The sequence below is a fragment of the Plasmodium gallinaceum genome, assembly GCF_900005855.1.
Source record: "Plasmodium gallinaceum strain 8A genome assembly, contig: PGAL8A_v1_65, whole genome shotgun sequence".
In the NCBI taxonomy this organism is placed as follows: domain Eukaryota; phylum Apicomplexa; class Aconoidasida; order Haemosporida; family Plasmodiidae; genus Plasmodium; species Plasmodium gallinaceum.
Window position 1 is genome coordinate 148,907 of NW_021628225.1, and position 20,268 is coordinate 169,174.

Consider the following 20,268-nt stretch of genomic DNA (forward strand, 5'->3'; position numbering starts at 1 on the left):
AAAAAAAAAAAAAAAAAAAAAAAAAAAAAAAAAAAAGTTTATTTTTTTTTTTTTTTTTATATATATATATATATAATATAAATTATACAAAATACAAAATTTTAAATTAAAAAAACTTTAGAATTATTTCATATTTATTTTATTCTTTACACGCATATAATTCTATTATGCTAAAATTAGACTTGTATATTTTGATATATTAATTTTATTATTTTTTATTTTTTTATTTTTTTTTTTTTTTTTTTTTTTTGGCATACTTTGTTTTAAAGAATCATTATATGAAAAAATTTTAATTTAAAAAAAAAAAATAAAAAAATACGGTATATTTGATAAAAAAAAAAAAAAAAGACTTTTAAAATTCAAATTAAAAGACTAAGTATAAAAGCTTGGACGAAAAGGCACAAATGAAATTATTTTTATCTATAATAAGAATATTCTAAATAAAAGAAATATACTATCAATGTGTACTTTTTTTATATTATATACAAAAAAAAAAAAATAAATAAAAAAATACATAAAAAAATAAATAGATAATAAATATACATATCTATATATGTTTTATATTTATATAATGTATTTTTTCTTATACATTTATTCCTTACAAAATTTTGAACCAAAATAAAATTTTAATTCTTTTAATTTAGAAAAAAAAGAAAATTATAATAAAAACAGAAAATTGTATGTTGGTAATTTCTTAATTTATAAAAAAAAAAAAAAAGCTAAAATATTTTTATTTTACATAAATTCTATCATTTCACTAGTATTCATTATTTGTGAGTATAATTATTCCATCATATCTCCCATAAAAAATATTTTTTTAATTTTTCTCTAAACGTATTTAAGACAAAACATTTTTTACTTAAAAATTTCTTTTTCTTTCATTTTTATATAAATCATATAAGTAATAATTTAAAATTATAAAAAGTAGTTATTACTCTTATTTCATTTAAATGAAAATATATAAAATAAATTAATATAAAAAGTGTAAAAATATAAAAAATTTGATATAAAAACAAAATAAGATAAAAAAAAAAAAAAACATATAAAATGCAGAACAGAATGGAAATACTTTTTTTATATAAAAGAAAAAAAATTATTTTAAAAAAAAACTAAATTCTGGTGCATATATATTTTCTTTTTAAAATTTAAGAAAAAAATAATTTTGGTAGTAGTTAATATAATTTATGTTCAATATTTTGTTTCCGTATTCTAAAATTATTCAACTAAAAAAAATTATATACCAAAATATTAACAATTTTAAAATATAATAATATTATAATTATTTTACTTTTTTTAAAGAATTTATGAACCAAAAAATATAACTTGAAAATTTTAAATTATCATATATACATATATATATATATATATATATTTGCACTAAAACTACATTAAACCGTAATAAATATGTTAAAATAATACAAAATTGTAACGTTCACAATTTTTAAAATTTTTTTTATAAGAAAAAAAAAAATAATAATAATAATAAATAAAAAAAAAAAATATAAATTTAATTAATTTCTATATTATATTTTTCAATTATATTTAATACCAATATTTTTTAAATTTTGAAAAGTATTGCTAATTTTAAAATTATTTAGCAGAATAAATATTTCATACTTTGAATCATGTTAAAATTATAAGAATAATAAAACTAAATTTTTTTTTTATTTTGAATGATATATTTGCTATTAGAAACTTACAAATTTTTATATTTGGCATTTTACAAATTTTTATATTTGGTATTTTACAAATTTTTATATTTGGCATTTTACAAATTTTTATTTTTGGCATTTTACAAATTTTTATATTTGGCATTTCAAAAATTTTTATATTTGGCATTTTTTTTTTTTTTTTTTTTTTTAATTATATAAAAACAAAATATGGATAATTATTGATAAATTATTAAAATGTTTTTGTGTTATATAATAAATTATTATAATAAACCCATTTTTGTTTTTTAAATTACTAGGGTATGTGTTTTTTCAAACAGAATAAAATATAATATGTATAAAAAAACATTTTTTAAGTAGGAAAAACTGTAGTGAAAATTATATTAAAAAATTTATAAAAATATATAATGATATTTTACATGTAGATGTAATTATGAGAAATGACATTACCTAAAATAATTTTATCAAATGAAGGGAGAATATTATATAATACAAAAAATCATCCAATAAGGACGGTAAAAAATATGATTGAACACTTTTTTAAATTTGAAAATTTTGATAATTTAAATTATGAAACATCTATAAAACAAAATTTTGATGAATTACTTGTTCCCTTATCACATCCAGCTAGAAGTATTAAAGATACCTTTTATTTGAATGAAAATTATATAAAAAATTTTAATTTTCTTTTTGAAAATTATTATATAAGACTTGACACTTTAAACAAGTTTTACAAATATTATCTATCTAATAAAATATTAAATCATGATAATATAAAATTGATGAGAACACATATGACTACACATCTACCATATTTGTTAAAAAAAAATTATAGAAATGTTATTTATACAGGTACTGTATATAGAAGAGATGAAATTGATAAATATCACTTTCCTATTTTTCATCAAACAGATGGCTTTTTAATGCGGTCTGAAAGTTTTGAAGTAGAAGCTGATTTGAAAATAAAACTTGAAAAATTAATTAATTACTTATTTAAATCTAACAAAATTGAAATGAAATGGGAAGATAATACATCTTTCCCATTTACTGATCCTTCTTATGAATTATATATAAAAAGAGAAAATGATAAAAAATGGATAGAAATTTTGGGATGCGGTAAGATAAAAAAAGAAGTAATTTATATGAGTTTATATGAAAAAGATATAAAAAAAATAATAGAAAATGAAATTTATACATTTGATAAAAATTTGAAAAGTACTCTCGATAATTATCCTAATAACAAAATTTTATTTCAAACAAAAAATAAAGAAGAATGTAATTCTATTATCAATAAATTTTGTAATAAACAATTAAATAATCAAATTACACTTAAAATAAATGAGTTTTTAAAAAACATAAACTATCAAGGATGGGCATTTGGTATAGGTTTAGAAAGATTATGTATGCTGTTATATGGTATTGAAGATATTCGTTTATTATGGAGTAATGATAAAAGATTTATTAACCAATTTAAAGAAAATGAAATCACAAAATTTTATCCATTTAGTAATTTTCCTTCAATTAAAAAAGATATTTCGTTTTATATTAATGACAACTTTAAAGAAAATATATTTTTTCAATTATGTAGAGATATAGCCCATGAAAACATTGAAGAAGTAAAAAAAGTGGATCATTATTTTAACCCCAAAACAAATGAGACAAGTGTATGTTATAGAATTACATATCGTTCGCATAATCAGAATTTAACACATAAATTTGTCAATAATATACAAAATAAAATTATAGAAAGTTTAATTAAAGAATGTTCTGTTCATGTAAGATAAAGATTATCATACTACTATTATAAGAATACGACATAAAAAAAATTTCAACAAAAAATAAAGTTAAAATGTAATTAACATAAAAAAAAAAAAAAAAAAAAACGTTACATTATAAATTAAAAAAAAGAAATGTGAAAAAAAAAAAAAAAAAAAAAAAAAAAGGATTTAACAAAAATGAAATCAATTTGTTAATTTAAAAAAACTATTAAAAAATTATATAGGAAAAATCTTTTCATATTTATATAAAAAAGGTAAAATATTCCATTTGCAAAATTATTATATTCGTATTTTAATTAATTTTATTTTCAATGTTTTTATATTTACCTCTAGTTTTTTTTTTTTTTTCTTCTTTATATTTTTATAGTTAATATAATTTAAATATTTATAATTAAATCTATCTTTTATTAACATCTTTTTTTGGAGATTTCTTTATTTTGGTTTCTCTTTCCTGTGCAGTCTAAGTTAAATTTTTTTTTAAGATAATATTTAATTTTTTTAATTATATAATTCATTGTTTTATTTGAAATTATAATTATATAAAGTGGATAGATAAAGTTTTTACAAAAATAATGATTTATGCATAAAAATTTTTTTTTTTTTTTTTTTTTTTTTTTTACCATCCATGGAACCAAACAACCTAAGAAAACCCAATTTGACATAACTCCACCAATTAAAGGATACACTTTGCAATATATTAGAAATGAAATATTATCAATTGAAAGTTTCATTATGTTTTCAAATCTTTTAGAGTGTAACAAAAATGTTTTTACTTCAGTCACATCTATTAAGGAAAATAAATATATATAATAAAAAATAATGGTGTTTAAATAATTTTTTATATTACTTTAAAAATATATATATTAATTTAATTTTTTTTGTTTATTTTCTATTTATAATAATTTTAACCAATTGTAGAAAAATGAATTGGAAAACCAACAAATGTGTGATTAGGTGGAACAGGAAATTTATAATATTGCCAATTAAAATATTGTTCTTCCTTTAAAAAAAAAAAAAAAAAAAAAAAAAGGACACATATATATATAAGAATATATAGAAATATATATTAAAAAAATATTTTTGATTAAATAAATATATCTTCTCGACAAAAATAATGAAAATTTTTTTTATCCATTAAAAATTAAATATTTAAACGAATTACCAATGAATAATACCAATTCCATTGAGAAATTTGATGAGCAACATATTTGGATGTTAAATCTAATCTTGACCATGTTTTGGGTGGGCATGTAAAAGATTCTTTTTCTTCTTTTTCTTTATCATAACTTACACTTTGTGAAGATTCATTTTTTAAATTTTTTTCTTGAAAATTATTTAGATTTGTTTTATTAATTTTATTATTAATCATATTATTTTCTATAACAGGGTATTCTGCATACCTTTGTATTATTTTCTCATTTGCATTTTTAATTTGCTCTCTATCCTAATTATGAAAAAAATAACAATATAATTTTTGTAATATATTTTAATGCACAATTTATAATTTTGCATTTTACTAATGTATATATATATATATATATATATATATATATATATACCTCGTATATTCCAATAATTTGATCGTCATTGATATCCCTTATATTTTTATCTCTATACATTTTGTGATTACGTTGAAAAATGAATCTTTTATTTTTATTCAAAGAAACGATTTCCTTATCACTTGATGAAATAAAATTCTTTTTTTTCATTATTGTATTATATTTTAAAGGATGTGAGTTTTTTTTTTTAAAAGGTATATTATTTTCTTTAATTTTGTTAGAATTACTTTTAAATAAAAAAAATTTAATCTTATGTCTTTTCTTTTTAACCCTTGTCATATCATATCTGTTTAAATATCTTTGTATATTATATGAACATTTTTTTATCATCTTTATATTACGTCTTTTCTCATATTTATTTAATAATGTATTTAAATTTTGATCAAACTTATGATATCTTTTTATATTCTTTTTATTATAACTAATTTTCTTATATTTGTTTCTACTTATGATATCTTCGTTAATATTATTCGTGTCACTCACTAATAGATTTTTTGAACTATTTATATTTTTTTCATTTAAACAATTTTTTCCTTTTTTCTCTATTTCATTCATATTTTTCTTTTCTTTTTTTTCAAAAGAATAATAAATAGTACTTTTCTTATTTTCTTTATTTTCTAAAGTTTGTTGGTTATTATTATATTCATTTTTATTTTCTGTATAAATTTGTCTTGATGGAATAATAAAATAACCATTAAACATATTTTTATTCTTATATTTTAAATAATCGGAAGATGTATACGTGTTTATTAATTCTTCATAATTATTATTTTTATTTTGTTTTTTTTCAAAATTTTTATTTCTTAATTTATTTATTAAAAATTCCTGAGTATCCACAAAATTACAAAATGTTTCTTTATTTAGTTTTCCTTGATGGTAGCTTTTATTTTTCAATTTTAAGTCTATTAATTCTTCTTTTATAATTTTTTCCTTTTTTTTTAAATTTTTTATTAACCTAAACAAATTATCATATTGTTTATCGTATTTTTTTATAAATTTATTAGGAACATCATTATTTTTATAATATATATCCTCTTTAATATTATCTTCTTCTTCTTCATCATAATAATATTTTTCTTTAATTTCTTTATATAGTTCTTCTTCATTTTCTTCATTATGCTCACTTTCTATCTCATCTTCATATAACCCATCTTTTTCTATTTTGTTTTTTTTTTTTGTATATTTTATGTGATTTTCTTCATTATATCTATTTAAATGATCATTAATTTTATGATTATATTCCGTTACAACATAATGATTATAATTTTTTTTTTCTTTTTCACTTTTTTTTTTATCATTTTCGTTAGTGTATTCTTTTTTATTTTTATTGTTATTCATATTTTCCTTAATAAACTTATTTTTTAAAAACTTGTTTGTTTTCAATTTACGAAACTCATCATATTCATTTTTTTGATCTTCACTTATGTCTTCAAGTTTTTCCTTATAATGTACTGGAATATTATGAAAACGTTTTATATTTTTTTTTTTAACTTTATCATTATAATTATTTAGTATATTATCACTATCTTTATTAAAAACATAATTTCTTATATACTGTTCTTTTGCATTCCCATAAATTTCATCATTCATTCCACACACATAATCTTCAGGAATATTAGTTAAAAGTTTTTTTTGTTCTTTATTCATCATTACAACATTTTCAGTGGGATAATAAGAATTATAAAAATTCAAATCATCTTTATTTACATATTGTGCTTCTATATTTGGATAAAAATCATTTTTATATTGAGACCATGTCTTTTTAACTTCATTTTCATTTTTTTTTCCTTTTCTTTTTTTTTTTTTTATATTTTCATCGTTTTTGTTATCATTTTTTTTTTCAATATTTTCATAATTTTCAGGTTTCGTATTATAATTATTATCTAAGTTTAATTTATATTCACACAAGTCTATATACATTTCTAAAAAATATCTTATTTCTGATGAGTCTTCAAATTTTGTTTCTAAACCTTCTTTGTTTCTAACAAAAAGAATCATCTCCCTAATTTCTTCTTCTAAATCATAAGCATATTTTGCTCTAAGAAAAATTTCAAAAAATTAAATTATTATATAAAAAATTAAATACTTATATAAAATTAAAAATGTATATGTTTTATATATATATATATATATATGTTATAAACCATATGAAATATATAATTAATATCTATATTTATTTATTTTAATTTTTTCTTTTTTTTTTACGAAAGTTTATCACTTAAAGGAGTAGAAATAGTAATTTCATTTTTAATAGAAACTGGTGAATGATTAAGTAAAGGACGCCAATGATTATTATTTTCAAAATCATATAAAATACAAGCAGGATGATGGTTTTGCATATTACCATATAACTGTTCATCATTAAAAACAATTTCAATAGAAGTATAAGGTACGTAAGCTAATGTGTTTTCATAATCAATTAGAAACATTTTTGGAGATATAGGTATATATTTTGAGAAATTTTCTAATAAATATTTTAAAGCTTTGTTACAATTATATGAATCAGTTTTTTCATACTTTATTTCAAACATATTATTAAAAAAATCTTCATCATTACATAATATTTCTTCAATGTCTACTTTTTCATCTTTCGTATTATATTCTCCACAAATATCCATAGTATATAATTCATTTTCTTCTTTTAAATCATAATCTTCTTTAATTTCTTTTTCTATTCTCTTTAATTCTTCTAAACCATATCTAACAAAATTCATTAAATATTCTCCGTTGTAATATTTTTCTTCATTATTTTCTTTTATTTTATTAAGCATTTCATTTTGTTTAATTATTTCTGAATTTTTTAAAAAATTCTTATTATTCCATCTATTTTTTAAATGTATAATTGATTTATTTGTAACTTCCCAAAAACAAATCCATCCATTTTCATGTCTAGTCATAACCCAGTAATGCACTTTTTTCCCATTATTAATTGTACCTTGAAAAAAGAAAATATTTAAATATTTATTTAGATATATATATATATTTATATATATATATTTATTTAGATACATATATATATGTAAATTTTTCTTTACCTTTACAAACATATGCATCATATTCTAAACCTTTTAAGCAACAACATAATAAAAGAACATGATCCTGTATTGTTCCTTTTTTATATGATAAAAAAAAATAAGGTGGAGTAAAAATTGCAGATTCATCGTCATTTCCTATATACTCAATATTATTTAACCAATGAAACAGAGGACCTAAAAAAAAAAAAAAAAAAAATTTATATATATTTTTAAAACAAAAAACACTAAAATTATTTAACCAAAATAAAAAAAAAGATTCTTACCTGGAGTTGATACCTGAGCAGGTAAGTTAATTGAAGTAACAAAACTACACAATGGATAAACATTATTATCAAAATCATTTTTACTTACACATGGGAAACTATAGGAATAAAAAAGTTAATATTATATATATATATATATATATATATATTTCATCCATTTTTTTTATTCATACTTTCTATTTCTAATAGATTTTGGAAACCACTGAAGATACGTATCATTAAACTTTGAGAAATCTTTTTCCCACCTTCAGAAGTAAAACAAACTTATTTTTTTTTTTTTTTATTTTTTTTTTTTTTAAATTAATGTTAGCATTTTCAATACCTTTTTGATAAAGATTTATATATTAATGAAGAATTAGTTGCTTTATTTTCATTAAAAAAAACTAGATTACTCGGAAGAGGAGGAATAACATATGCTTCTATCGTAATTGTTGATTCTTTTTTTGTTTGAATATTTTCTTTGTTTAATGATTTTAAATGAACCTTAGAATACATTAATTCTAAAAAAAAAAAAAAAAAATAATGTTTGAAATTGTCTAATATATTTTTATTTCAAATAAATGAAAAAAAAATAGTAACAATAAATTCTATTATTATTTAATTAAATTAAAATGTCACAAGTTTTATAATATACTTGTTTAGTTATAATAAATATATTTTTTTTTACCTAATGTATTTTTATAGACTATCGTTTTATAATTTTTAACATAATAATCATCATAATTATCATTTGTATTATCAGTGGTTCTATTAGGTACCTCATAATTTTCTTTGTAATCATTATACATAGAACTACTTTTGGGATTGGCCTATAATATTTATATCTTAATATTAATGATAAAACAAAAAAAAAAAAAATAGAAAAAATATATATATATATATATATAAATGTTAAGAAAATAACCTGAGCTAAAGATCTATAATCAAGAGTTCCATAATTAAATATGTCAGCAAAATGAAGTTCAAAAATACCCAAAATCGTTGAATATATTTCATTATTATTATGAACTTCAAAACAAATTTCTCCTTTAGAAATTAAATCAATTGGCAATACATTTCTTATCAAGTTTTCATTAGTTAATTCTTTACTATCAACTAATCGTATAGGATAATATAAATTTTGATAAAAAAATGGGGAAGTGGTTTTTGCTACTGTATCAGTTTTATTTACCATTCCATCCCACTTTACCCAAACATTTATATTAACATTATTTAAATCAACACTACTTATAGCCAAATTTTCACATTTAATTACTCTATAAAAAAAAAAAAGGTGAAATAAGTAAATATAAAGAAAAAAATAAAAAAATAAGAAATAATAAAATATTAACCTTATTACTAAATAGTGATCATTTAAAATTAATTGATTTACTAATGTAGCATCACTAAATGGTTGACATGGTCTTTGAATATTTTTTTCAATTTCTTTTATTCCATAACTTTTAGCAAAACATTTAATATTACCTACAATTTCTCCTTGTCTAAATCTTGTTTTGTCTAATGTTAATTTTTTTACTATTCCTCTGATAATTAGAAAAAGAATGTATATATATATATATGTATATATTTATGTATATATATTTATGTATATATTCATGTAAAAGTACTTAAAAAAAGGATATTCTGTTACAGATTTGAGTGATATTATACAAGATCCTAATAAAATAGGAGGTTTATATCTATATTTAGAATTGTAACATAAAACCTTTAAAAAAAAAAAAAAAAAAAAAAACAGTTTACTTGTATGTATAGTAAATGTAAAAAAAAAAAAAAAAAAAAAAAAAAAAGTTATTAACAGTAATTATTATTAATTGTATTACAGTAAGAATAAAAAAGGAATTAGCTAATTGCTGACGAGTTCCAATAAAACAAAAATATCCTGGGTAAAGCCAAAAATTATTTGATGATTTATATGAACTATGAATTACCCAATCCTTTTCATTTAAGGGAAATTTAAACCTTAAAAATTTCGGAAGTTTTTTCAAATAACTTGGCATTTCGCTACTTGATATAAACCACCAACTATCCAAAGCCATATGAAATTCAAATATTTCTGATAATTGCATATAGACCTTAAAAAAAAAAAAATTATGATAAATATAATATGTGAAATATATTTAGTGTAAATTAAAAAAGAATAAATAAAAGATGGAAAAAAAAAAAAAAATAAATAAATTTATGTAAATTACTCCTAAGCATTGTGCTTCAAAAGTAATATTTTGTTTTTCAATTTTTTTTTTTAAAATTATATTATTATCTGGTTCATTTTCAATAATTTCTTTTAATGTTTTTTTAGAAGTTGCATATAAATCATTAAATATAAATCCATTTATTCCCCACATTTCAATATTTATTTCAAAATTCTGTAAGTCATTATATGATATACTAAGCTCCTTTTTAGACCATATAGGAACTGAAAAAAAAAAAAAAAAAAAAAAGTATTTTCTCATTCATATATTCTTATAATTCTACTTCCTATATATATATACTTAACTATTTTTTATACTTAATAATTTATCATTTTATTTTTTTTTTATTTTACGTGGGATTCTTAAATATTTAATCTCCCCTGGTTCTATTGTATACCCAGGGGTATACAAAACTTCGTCTTTTAGTATATCATAAAGTTTTATTTTTCTTTTAAAAAAAAAAATGAAAAAAATAATAAATTGTAAATAAAAAAGAAATGATATATTATAAATTGAAATGTTACTTAGTATTTCCAAATGATACTAAATAAAAATTTTTTTGCTTTTGATTTTCTAAATTATGGATATATTTTATAAAAAATTCAAAATGCCATAAACGAGGTTTTAACATTGGATTGTAAAATTCTGTTATGCTTTGTTCTCTCTATTTTAAATATAAAAAGTAAATAAAAAATCAAATAACATTAAAAATATTATTGTATAAAATGTAAAATATTAAAACATAAAGATTTTATTTTAAATATTTTTCAAATTTTAACTTTTAATTCTTCATATAAATCTAGAAAGGGTTCTTCTACATCTTCTTCATCAGTAGTACTTAAACTTTCATCGCTTAATTCTGATTCATCATCTCTTTTTTTTAATGTATTTTTCTTATATGGAATATTTCTCTACAAATTTATAAATTAAAAAAAAAAAAATATATTTTTAAATATATTATAAAGCTTAAATGAAAAAAAAAAAAAAAAAAAATAAGAATTATTAAAATTTAAAATTATATTAACTAAATTTTTTTTAATGTCTCTCCCATATTCATCTTCATCAAATAAAGGTACTTCCAAAAAATGTTCCTTTTCTTTTTTTATATTTTCTTCATCATCATCATCTTCATTTTCATTTTCATCTTCATCTTCATTTCCACTTTCAATTTCATATTCTTCACTTGGGTGTTCCTTATTAAAATCATTTTTATAAATCCATATTTCATCATTTAATTCGCTTATACGAACTTTCTTTTTTTCTTTTTTTTTTTCTAATTTGTCATTTTCTCCATTCTCATAAAATATTTCTTTTATTTTTTGTATTAAATACATTTGTTATAAAATACGTTGAGTTTTATTTTTATTAGTTTAATTAGAGTATTTAAAAATTAGGAGAATAAGTAAAAATTCTAGTATTTTTTTTTTTTTTTTTCATATTTTTCCATAAAAGACAATATATTTTATGTAACATTTTTTTTTTTTTTTTTTCTTATGTATTTTTTAAAGTGCACTTTTAGGCATTTTGAAAAAATAAAAAAAAAGAATAGACATTAAAAAATATTATATTTTCTTTTTTTTTTTACTATATATTCTTTCATTTAGTTACATATCTCTTTTATCTATAATAAGTTTTTCTTCTTTTTATTTATTTTTACTTTTTTTAATTTTTTATAGAAAAAAGTTATTAGAAATATATGTAAAATTTTAAGGTTGCATGTTATTTTTTGATGAGACATAAAACCTAAAGATAATACTAATTATCTTAAAAGTATTCTTTATTTTTTATATTTAAACTTATAAATAAAGTTTATGATATTATAAGAGGAATTATATTTTAAAATCATATTTAATTAAAGAGTCAAATAAAATAAAATACAATAACATAAAAGAGAATTAAATAACAGATAGTCATGAAATAAATAAAAAAAAAAAAAAAAAAAAAAAAAAAAAAGATAAAACATATGACATTTAATAGAAAGATATGTGAAATTTTTTTATTAAAAGAAATATATATATCTATTTATATAATTTACAAAATAAAAGGTGAAATATCAGACTTTTTCTGATAATTCATTCTAGGATTAGTGTAACTATTTTTTTTATATATATCAAGTGGCATTTTTTTTTCTTGACTAAAAATTTTCTTTCTAATAAATTGAATTAAATCATTTGAAGAAAAAAATGTTATTAATAATTTTTTTTTATCTTCTTTAGTAAAATAACTTAATTCAGATTCATCTATTAATGATGAAAAATTTTCTTCTATGTACTTTTCTTTTTCATTGATCATTGTTTTATTTTCTATATCTTTTTTAATTTGTTTCACACAATCAATAAATAATTTTTCATATTTAGATTTCTCAATATAATATTTTGTAAGTTTTTCTTGTAAATTAGAATTTATATTTATTTGTTTTTTTAATTTTTTTTCTAAGTTAGTTATTTTTAAATTCATTTCTTCATTGAGATTATCTTTTTTTCTTTTATCTTTTAATTTATTTTCATTTTTATTTTCGTCTTCTTTTTCAATCTGTTCTAAATTTTTTTTTTCACTAAATATATCTTTTTTATTTTCTATATTTTCATTTTCTAATTTTTTTTCTTCTTCTATTTTTACATTTTTTTTTTCAATAACTTTGTCAAAAGTTTTTGTTAATTTTTTTTCTAAAAATAGCATGTGACTTTTCATAAGTGAACTATTTCTTTTCCATTTTTCAGCTTCTTTTTTTAAATATTGTGATATATTATCTAATCTTAGACATTCATTTATATACCATTTTAATTCTTTTTGCAATTTTTTCATTTTTTCATCTTTTAATTCTTTTATTTTTTCTTCTTTTAAAATTTTTTTTAAAATTCTAATTTCTTTTTGAACATCATACATATATGTATTAAATGCTAATATATATTTTTCTTCATTATCTTTTAGTATATTATTTACATGAACATTCATATTTTCAATTGTGTTATTTAAAGATTCAAAACATTTTTGAATATTATCATTACTTTCTTTAAATTCTTCTATATTATTATATAACGAAATTTCATTTTTCAGATTTATACTTGATGTTATTTCATTTTCATCATTTGTAATATTTTTCTTTTCCTTTTCTTCTATTATCATTTTATATAGAGAGAAATATAGACAAGGTAATCTACAAAATTCTAAATTAGAAAATTTTAGTCTTTTATTATTATAAAACAATATTTCTATATATATTAAAAAATGAAAAAAAAAAATATATATATATATACTTAGTTTTTTAAAAATATATTTTTTTTTACATATTAATACTCTTTAGATTCCTTTTTTTTTTTTTTTTTACTTTTCTATAATAGAAAATATGTTTTGAGTCTCTTTTATTTAAATTACAAAACGATTTAAGAAAAAGAAAGTGAAAAAAAATTTAATACTTTTATTATTATCTTATTGTTAATATTCATTAAAAAAGGGTTAATATATATATATATATATATATTTTTTTTTTCTTTAATTATTATAGTAGTTTAAAAAAAAAAACATAAATTAAAAAAAAAAAAAATGTAATATTATTATTTAATTATTTTAATTTTTTTTCTTTATTTTTTCTTTTAAAATAAATTTTATTAAGTAGAATCTTGTAATATCTAGTAAAGTTATATAGATAATTTACTCTTTTTTTAAAATTTTTTTCATTTTATAAAAAATATATGAATTACTTATATCCTATTATAACTTGTCTAATTTTCTCATTTTTTAAATATAGAGAAAAATAATTTTTTAAGTCTTATTTTTTATAGAAAATACATTTTTTAAAATATAAATGAGCTATATATATAAATATATATATATATATATTTTATTTTATTATTTTTTCTTTGATTTTTTTACAACTTTTTTAGGAAATTTATATGCGAAATAAAAAAATTCTACACAAATATATCAAAAAAAAAAAAAAAAAAAGTAGAAAAAATAGGATAAAAATTAAACAAAACAAAAATGAAGTATAAAATATTAAAAAATAATTTTACAAAAATGTTAAAATAAAAAGATGCTAATAAAAAATATTTAGAATTATTATAAAAAAATGTTTTAATAAAAAAATGCAAATCATAAAAATTAGAATATTTAAAATACATATGATAATAATATATCGTTTTTAAAATATATATAAATATTTGTTTTAATATATAAAAAAAAAAAAAATGCTTTTTTAAAACATAAGAAATTAAAATTTATATATATATATATATATATTTGTACAATTTAAAAATATAAATAGATATTTAAAATGTAAATAAAGATATAAAATGGTATATTATAAAAATAAAATGTAAGTAATTTATATTGGGTAAAACAAATTAAAAATAAGAATAAAAAATTGAGTTTTTTTATTATAAGTATAAATATAACTTTTTTTTTCTTTTTTATTATTTAATTAAAAAATAAAAAGATATAAAATATATATAAAATAAAATATCAATATACAAATATGCGGAAATATTTATATAATTGCCTTAAATTTCATTACAAATTAGACAATAATGAATTAAAAGGAAAAAGAAATATAAAATTAAAATAAAGCAAAAAAAAAAAAAAAAAAAAAAAAAAGNAAATAAAAAGAAAAAAAAAAAAAAAAATAAAAAAAAAAAAAAAAAAAAAAAAAAAAAAGTGAAGGTAAAATAAAGACAATTATTAAAATTTAACATCAAATTTCATTTGTTATATATTTATGATTTTTAAGTTCATTAAATGATTTATTATTGCAATCATCAAAAATATTATAATCTCTTACAAATTTACATTTATTGATAAAATAATTAACTAGTCTTTTAGTTGAATATTTTTTGGGAGATTTATGAATATATGGTTGTGATAAAAAAATTGTATATAGGCATTCTTTTACAACTTTTGAAAGCTCTGATAAACAGATAAGAACATCATTATGAATAGGTTTAATTTGAGTAAATTTATGATTAACATTTAAGTTTATTTGTGCTGTTTCTAAATGTTTTACTGTTTTTAATAATGTATTTTGCAAATCATATAGTGTTTTCACCTCATGAACTCCAAAGAACATATCATTTATTATATTTATAAAATGAATATTTTCATTCATACTAATTTTATTAGAAGTAAAATATGGCAGATGAGAATATTTACACTTATTTTTATTAAATTTAATTGATGGATTATTTACCTCTTCGCTTTGATTTTGCAAAATATTATCTTTTACATAATCTACCGAATTCTTCATATTATCACCATCATTTCTTTTATTAATATATAGTTGTTCAATGCAGTTTGATAATAATTTATAATCATTCATTAAAATTTCATATAATTTTTTTGTATTTTCAATTCTTAAAACATTATTTTCTTTGTTCCCATTAGACATAGACAATTTTATTTTACATAAGAAGAAAGCAGTAGCAGCAGGTAAACTAAGAAGTTGAATATTCTGAGATGAAGTAAAAGAAGAAAGAATTTCCGTTTTTTTTTTTTTTTTTTTATTTATTATTTTTAATGATGGAATTATGCTATCAAATTTTTGTTCTAATTTATAAGTATATGGTCCTTTAAATAAAAAGAATATAAAATTATCTGATAAATATTTCATATATTTAACTTTTGATATTAATTCTAAAAATTTATTTTCTAAATATATTAAATGTTTTATTTCACTAGACTTTTCTTCTGCTCTGTTTAAAAAATACAATGATGTTGATAAACACAAATATATATTACATAAATCTTCTAAATATAATTCTTCAAAAATACAAAACTTTTTATTCTTCTTACTTGTTTTTATTATACTGGATATTGTTGATGAATCACTATTATAAGTGTTGATGTAATCATTTTTGTAATAATTATAATCCTCTAAATTTTCATTTTTGACTTTTTCATCATTCATTGAACTTTTTAAAATATTCTCTTTTAAATTAGAATCCCCTAAATAATTATTATCCTTATCATAATTATTGTTGTCATTATTTTCATATGTATCTTGACCATTATTATGCAATTCTTTTATTGAAAAATCTTTATTTTTGCTTTTTTCTTCATTTAAATTTATATTATCTTTAACATATGAATAATTTATATTTTGTTTTCTCTTTGTTGTTTCATTTAAATTATGATAAGTAAGTGAATCTCCATCAATAAAGTCATTACCAAATAATTTTTCATTTTTTTTATAATCTCCGAGTTCTTCTTTCTTATTTTGCACATTGTTAAAATTTTTGAGATTTTTTTTTAAATATTTGTTATAATAATAATATAATAATACATAATATGAATATTGAACCATAATATTAATATGTTCATTTAATAAATTATTTGCATGAAATAAATTAGAAGATATTATTATTTTAAGTGAATGTAACAATGAAACTATAAATGAAATACTTATATTTTTATTCCATACTTTTTCAAAAGTTTCTAAACTTTCCAACTTATGCATAATTTTTTTATTAAATAAATCATTTTTATCTATATCTATAATTTTTATTTTGGGAGTTAATTTAAGCAATATATCAAAAAAACCAAAAAGAAAAGATGGACTAAAATTTTTACAAGCACAATAAAAATTATACAATTGAAAAGTTCTAATATTTTTTATTTTAATATGTTCACTCATTTTTTTTTCATGATTTTCTCCCTTATTAAAGTTATAAATTTCCACTATTTCCATTAATCTTTTTTTTATAGATTTTATTAATTCATAAGTATGCTTATTAATATTTATTGAAAAATGTGTAAAATTTACTATGTCACTTAATACACCAATATCATAAAAAATTAAATAATCATTATATAATTTATTGTTCTCATAAGAGTGATATATATCATTTTTTGTTGAATTATCTATATTCATATTTCTAATTTCACTTTTTTCATTTATTAATTTAATTTCTTTGATTAATTCCTCTTTTCTCAAAATTGAAGAATTTTTACTTTTTCTCAGTTTATTTTCCTTTTTAATTATTTCATCTAAACTTTTATCAATTTGGGAACATAATAATAAAACTATATTTTTTAATAAAAATTTATTTTTTTTATGTTTCTTATTTATATCATTATATATATTATAATTTAAAATGTAATTATTTATTTGAAAGGAATTATCTATTTTTTGAAATAAATCATAACTTGTTAAGAAATTGGAGAAATTAACACTATCACTTTCTTCTATTTTTTCGTAATAATTTATATTCTTTTCATCATTTAAATTGAAACATATATTTTTTTTCTTATTCTTATCATCTATTATTTCATTTTTATATTTTAATATCTTTTTATTATCCATATTCTTTTCTTCATTTTCTATTTTTTCTATTATATGCTTTTCATTTATTTCTTCATTTTTATATTTTTCATCACAATTTTGCATAAGTTGATCAATGTTATTATTTGTATTCATTGTTTCATTTATATTGATATAATTTTTTTTTATTTGTTCTACATTTTTATTAATATTACTACTAATATTATCTACTTCCATATCTTCACTAAATTCCAAATTTTCTTTTTTTTCATTTTCGTTATAAGGATAACTTTTATTTAATATGTGTTTTGTATCCCCTTCACGATTTTCTTTATTTTTTAAAGAGTTTCCATCTTCTAATAATTTAACTGTTTTTTGATTTGAAATAAAATTTCTTTTAATTCTAACATTTTTATGAGAATTATTTATATAAACTTCCATTTCAGGTACAAATGAGAAAAAAGATGATATTTTAAAAAGTCGTATTAACATATAATTATCAACTGTTTGTAAATTAATATGTTGATCAATGTAGTATCTTAATTTATTTATAAATATATGCAATGTTTGATTTTGAGAAGTTGACATAAAAATAACTTTACTTAAGCATTCTGATAAAAATAACAAATTGTTTAAAGAATAATATTTCAATTTTATGCTTAATTTTCTTATAAAAATTGAAAATGTGAAATTATATAAATCGTTCATATTTCCTTGAAAAAATTCAGAATTATTATAATCTAAATTAGATGGATATATTAGGGGATAATTATCAACACTTTTTATAAAACGGATAAAATATTTTTCATTTTTAAATTTGTTTAATGGATCAATTATAGCATCATCAATTATATTATTAAATAAATTATGATTTAATATTAGAAATCTTAATAAAATAATTAAACTGTAACTAAAATCATACGGTTTCATAAATTCTAATTTTTTTTCGTATGCTAATATTATTGCATGAATACTTTTACTATTTATTTGATTTGTTAAATAATGGACTGTTTTTGAAAAATAATTTAAATGTATTAATTCATTAATGTTTTTTCTAAATATTTTATTTAAATAATCTTTTATTATAAGCATATTTTCTGATTTGCTAGAAAAATAATTTAATAAATGAAACCATTTTTTTATCATTTTTACATTTTTCACATTTTTTATATTAACATCATTATCATTATTTTGTATATTATTATTATCCAATTTCTTTTCAACCGAATTTGTTATATCATCTATTCTTTTTTCATCAACATTTTTAGAATCAGATAATTTATTTTTATTAATTATATCTGTATTTTCTAAATTAATATCTTTTGCATTTTTTTTAGTACTTGTTAAATTTAAAAAACTTTTGATATTTTTCATATAATATTTTACTTTACTTTCATTTTTTTTTTTTCTATTTGAGATATCCCCATTTTCATTTACTTGTTTTTCGTTAACATCATAAAATTGTTCCTTCAATTCATTAACACTATCATAATTATCAAAAGAATATGTTACATCTCTATTTTTCAAACTTAATGCAAAACATTCAAAAAATATACTATTACAAATATTATTTTTCGTATTTTCATCTAAATCTTTAAGATTATTTAACAAATTATAGTAATCGTTATTAGTTAATTTTGCAAAAAATGAGTATAGTTCTCTTTTATATTCTTCATTTTTAGATTCTTTTGAAGTTAGTTTATCTATTTGTATGAATATATTATTCCATATTTTTTCATCCCTTTCTTTTGATAAATTTTTATTTATGAAATTTAACATTTCACAAAGATTTAGTTTTGAAAATTTTATGTTTTTATCTTTTTTTGCTGATAATGGGATATTAGTGAAATTTCTAAATTTTATCTTATTCATTTTATTTGAAGTATTATTGATATTATTAATACTATTTAAATTTAAAATACTTTTTTTTTTTAACTCATTAATAGATAAAGTATTTTTTTCTCCTGTTTTTTCCTTATAATAATTTCTATTTTCCACTTCTTTATTTTTAACCTTAAAATATATTCCTATATTATTTTCTAAACTGTTATTTAAAGAAAATAACTCTTTATATGAATTATATCCAACTTTAATGATTATATTATTTTCTAAATTTTTTTTGTTATATAGTAATTTTTTATTAATCTTACTCAGTTCGTTATTTAAAAATTTATGTATACAGTTTAAATGAAATGTAGTTTTATAATTCTTCCATATATGAATAAAGTGATTTTTTTTTTTATATTCTTTGTCATATTTATTAATTTTTTTAAACATAAAATTTATCATCATTTCCTTTTTCGTTCAGATATTCTGTTTTATTTCAAATTTTTATTTCTACCCTCTTTTTTTTTTTTTTTTTTTTTTTTTTTTGGTTTTCTTTTAATAGTTAACTTTTTTATACCTAAAATTGTATTATTATAATCAAGATTTTCCCTTTTGAATTATTTTTTTTAATTTTCCGATATTAATTTTCCCTTTCTATTCTATTTTTTTTTTTTCTTTTTTTTTTTTTTTTTTTT

The 20,268-nt window shown here is 17.1% G+C and overlaps 4 protein-coding genes across 4 annotated transcripts; 1 reads left to right on the forward strand and 3 right to left on the reverse strand.

Moving 5' to 3' along the window:
• Positions 1 to 2,110: 2,110 nt before the first annotated feature.
• PGAL8A_00132200 (phenylalanine--tRNA ligase, putative) lies at positions 2,111 to 3,454 on the forward strand (the record flags this gene model as incomplete). The annotated part of the gene is made up of 1 exon (XM_028674849.1): positions 2,111 to 3,454. The coding sequence occupies one exon, from the start codon at positions 2,111 to 2,113 to the stop codon at positions 3,452 to 3,454; it is 1,344 nt and encodes a 447-aa protein (XP_028526439.1).
• A 391-nt stretch (positions 3,455 to 3,845) lies between these two features.
• PGAL8A_00132300 (conserved Plasmodium protein, unknown function) lies at positions 3,846 to 11,828 on the reverse strand (the record flags this gene model as incomplete). Its single annotated transcript, XM_028674850.1, has 20 exons — positions 3,846 to 3,908; positions 4,069 to 4,232; positions 4,358 to 4,448; positions 4,611 to 4,892; positions 5,008 to 7,045; positions 7,213 to 7,942; positions 8,043 to 8,216; positions 8,306 to 8,403; positions 8,479 to 8,550; positions 8,628 to 8,805; positions 8,973 to 9,114; positions 9,210 to 9,561; positions 9,637 to 9,828; positions 9,913 to 10,010; positions 10,126 to 10,377; positions 10,495 to 10,718; positions 10,848 to 10,942; positions 11,019 to 11,158; positions 11,274 to 11,405; positions 11,520 to 11,828. The coding sequence occupies 20 exons, from the start codon at positions 11,826 to 11,828 to the stop codon at positions 3,846 to 3,848; spliced, it is 5,826 nt and encodes a 1,941-aa protein (XP_028526440.1).
• A 697-nt stretch (positions 11,829 to 12,525) lies between these two features.
• On the reverse strand, positions 12,526 to 13,620 carry PGAL8A_00132400 (conserved Plasmodium protein, unknown function; the record flags this gene model as incomplete). The annotated part of the gene is made up of 1 exon (XM_028674851.1): positions 12,526 to 13,620. One exon carries the CDS (start codon positions 13,618 to 13,620, stop codon positions 12,526 to 12,528), a length of 1,095 nt encoding a protein of 364 aa, XP_028526441.1.
• Positions 13,621 to 15,184: 1,564 nt separating this feature from the next.
• Positions 15,185 to 20,023, reverse strand: PGAL8A_00132500 (conserved Plasmodium protein, unknown function; the record flags this gene model as incomplete). Its single annotated transcript, XM_028674852.1, has 1 exon — positions 15,185 to 20,023. The coding sequence occupies one exon, from the start codon at positions 20,021 to 20,023 to the stop codon at positions 15,185 to 15,187; it is 4,839 nt and encodes a 1,612-aa protein (XP_028526442.1).
• Positions 20,024 to 20,268: the final 245 nt, after the last annotated feature.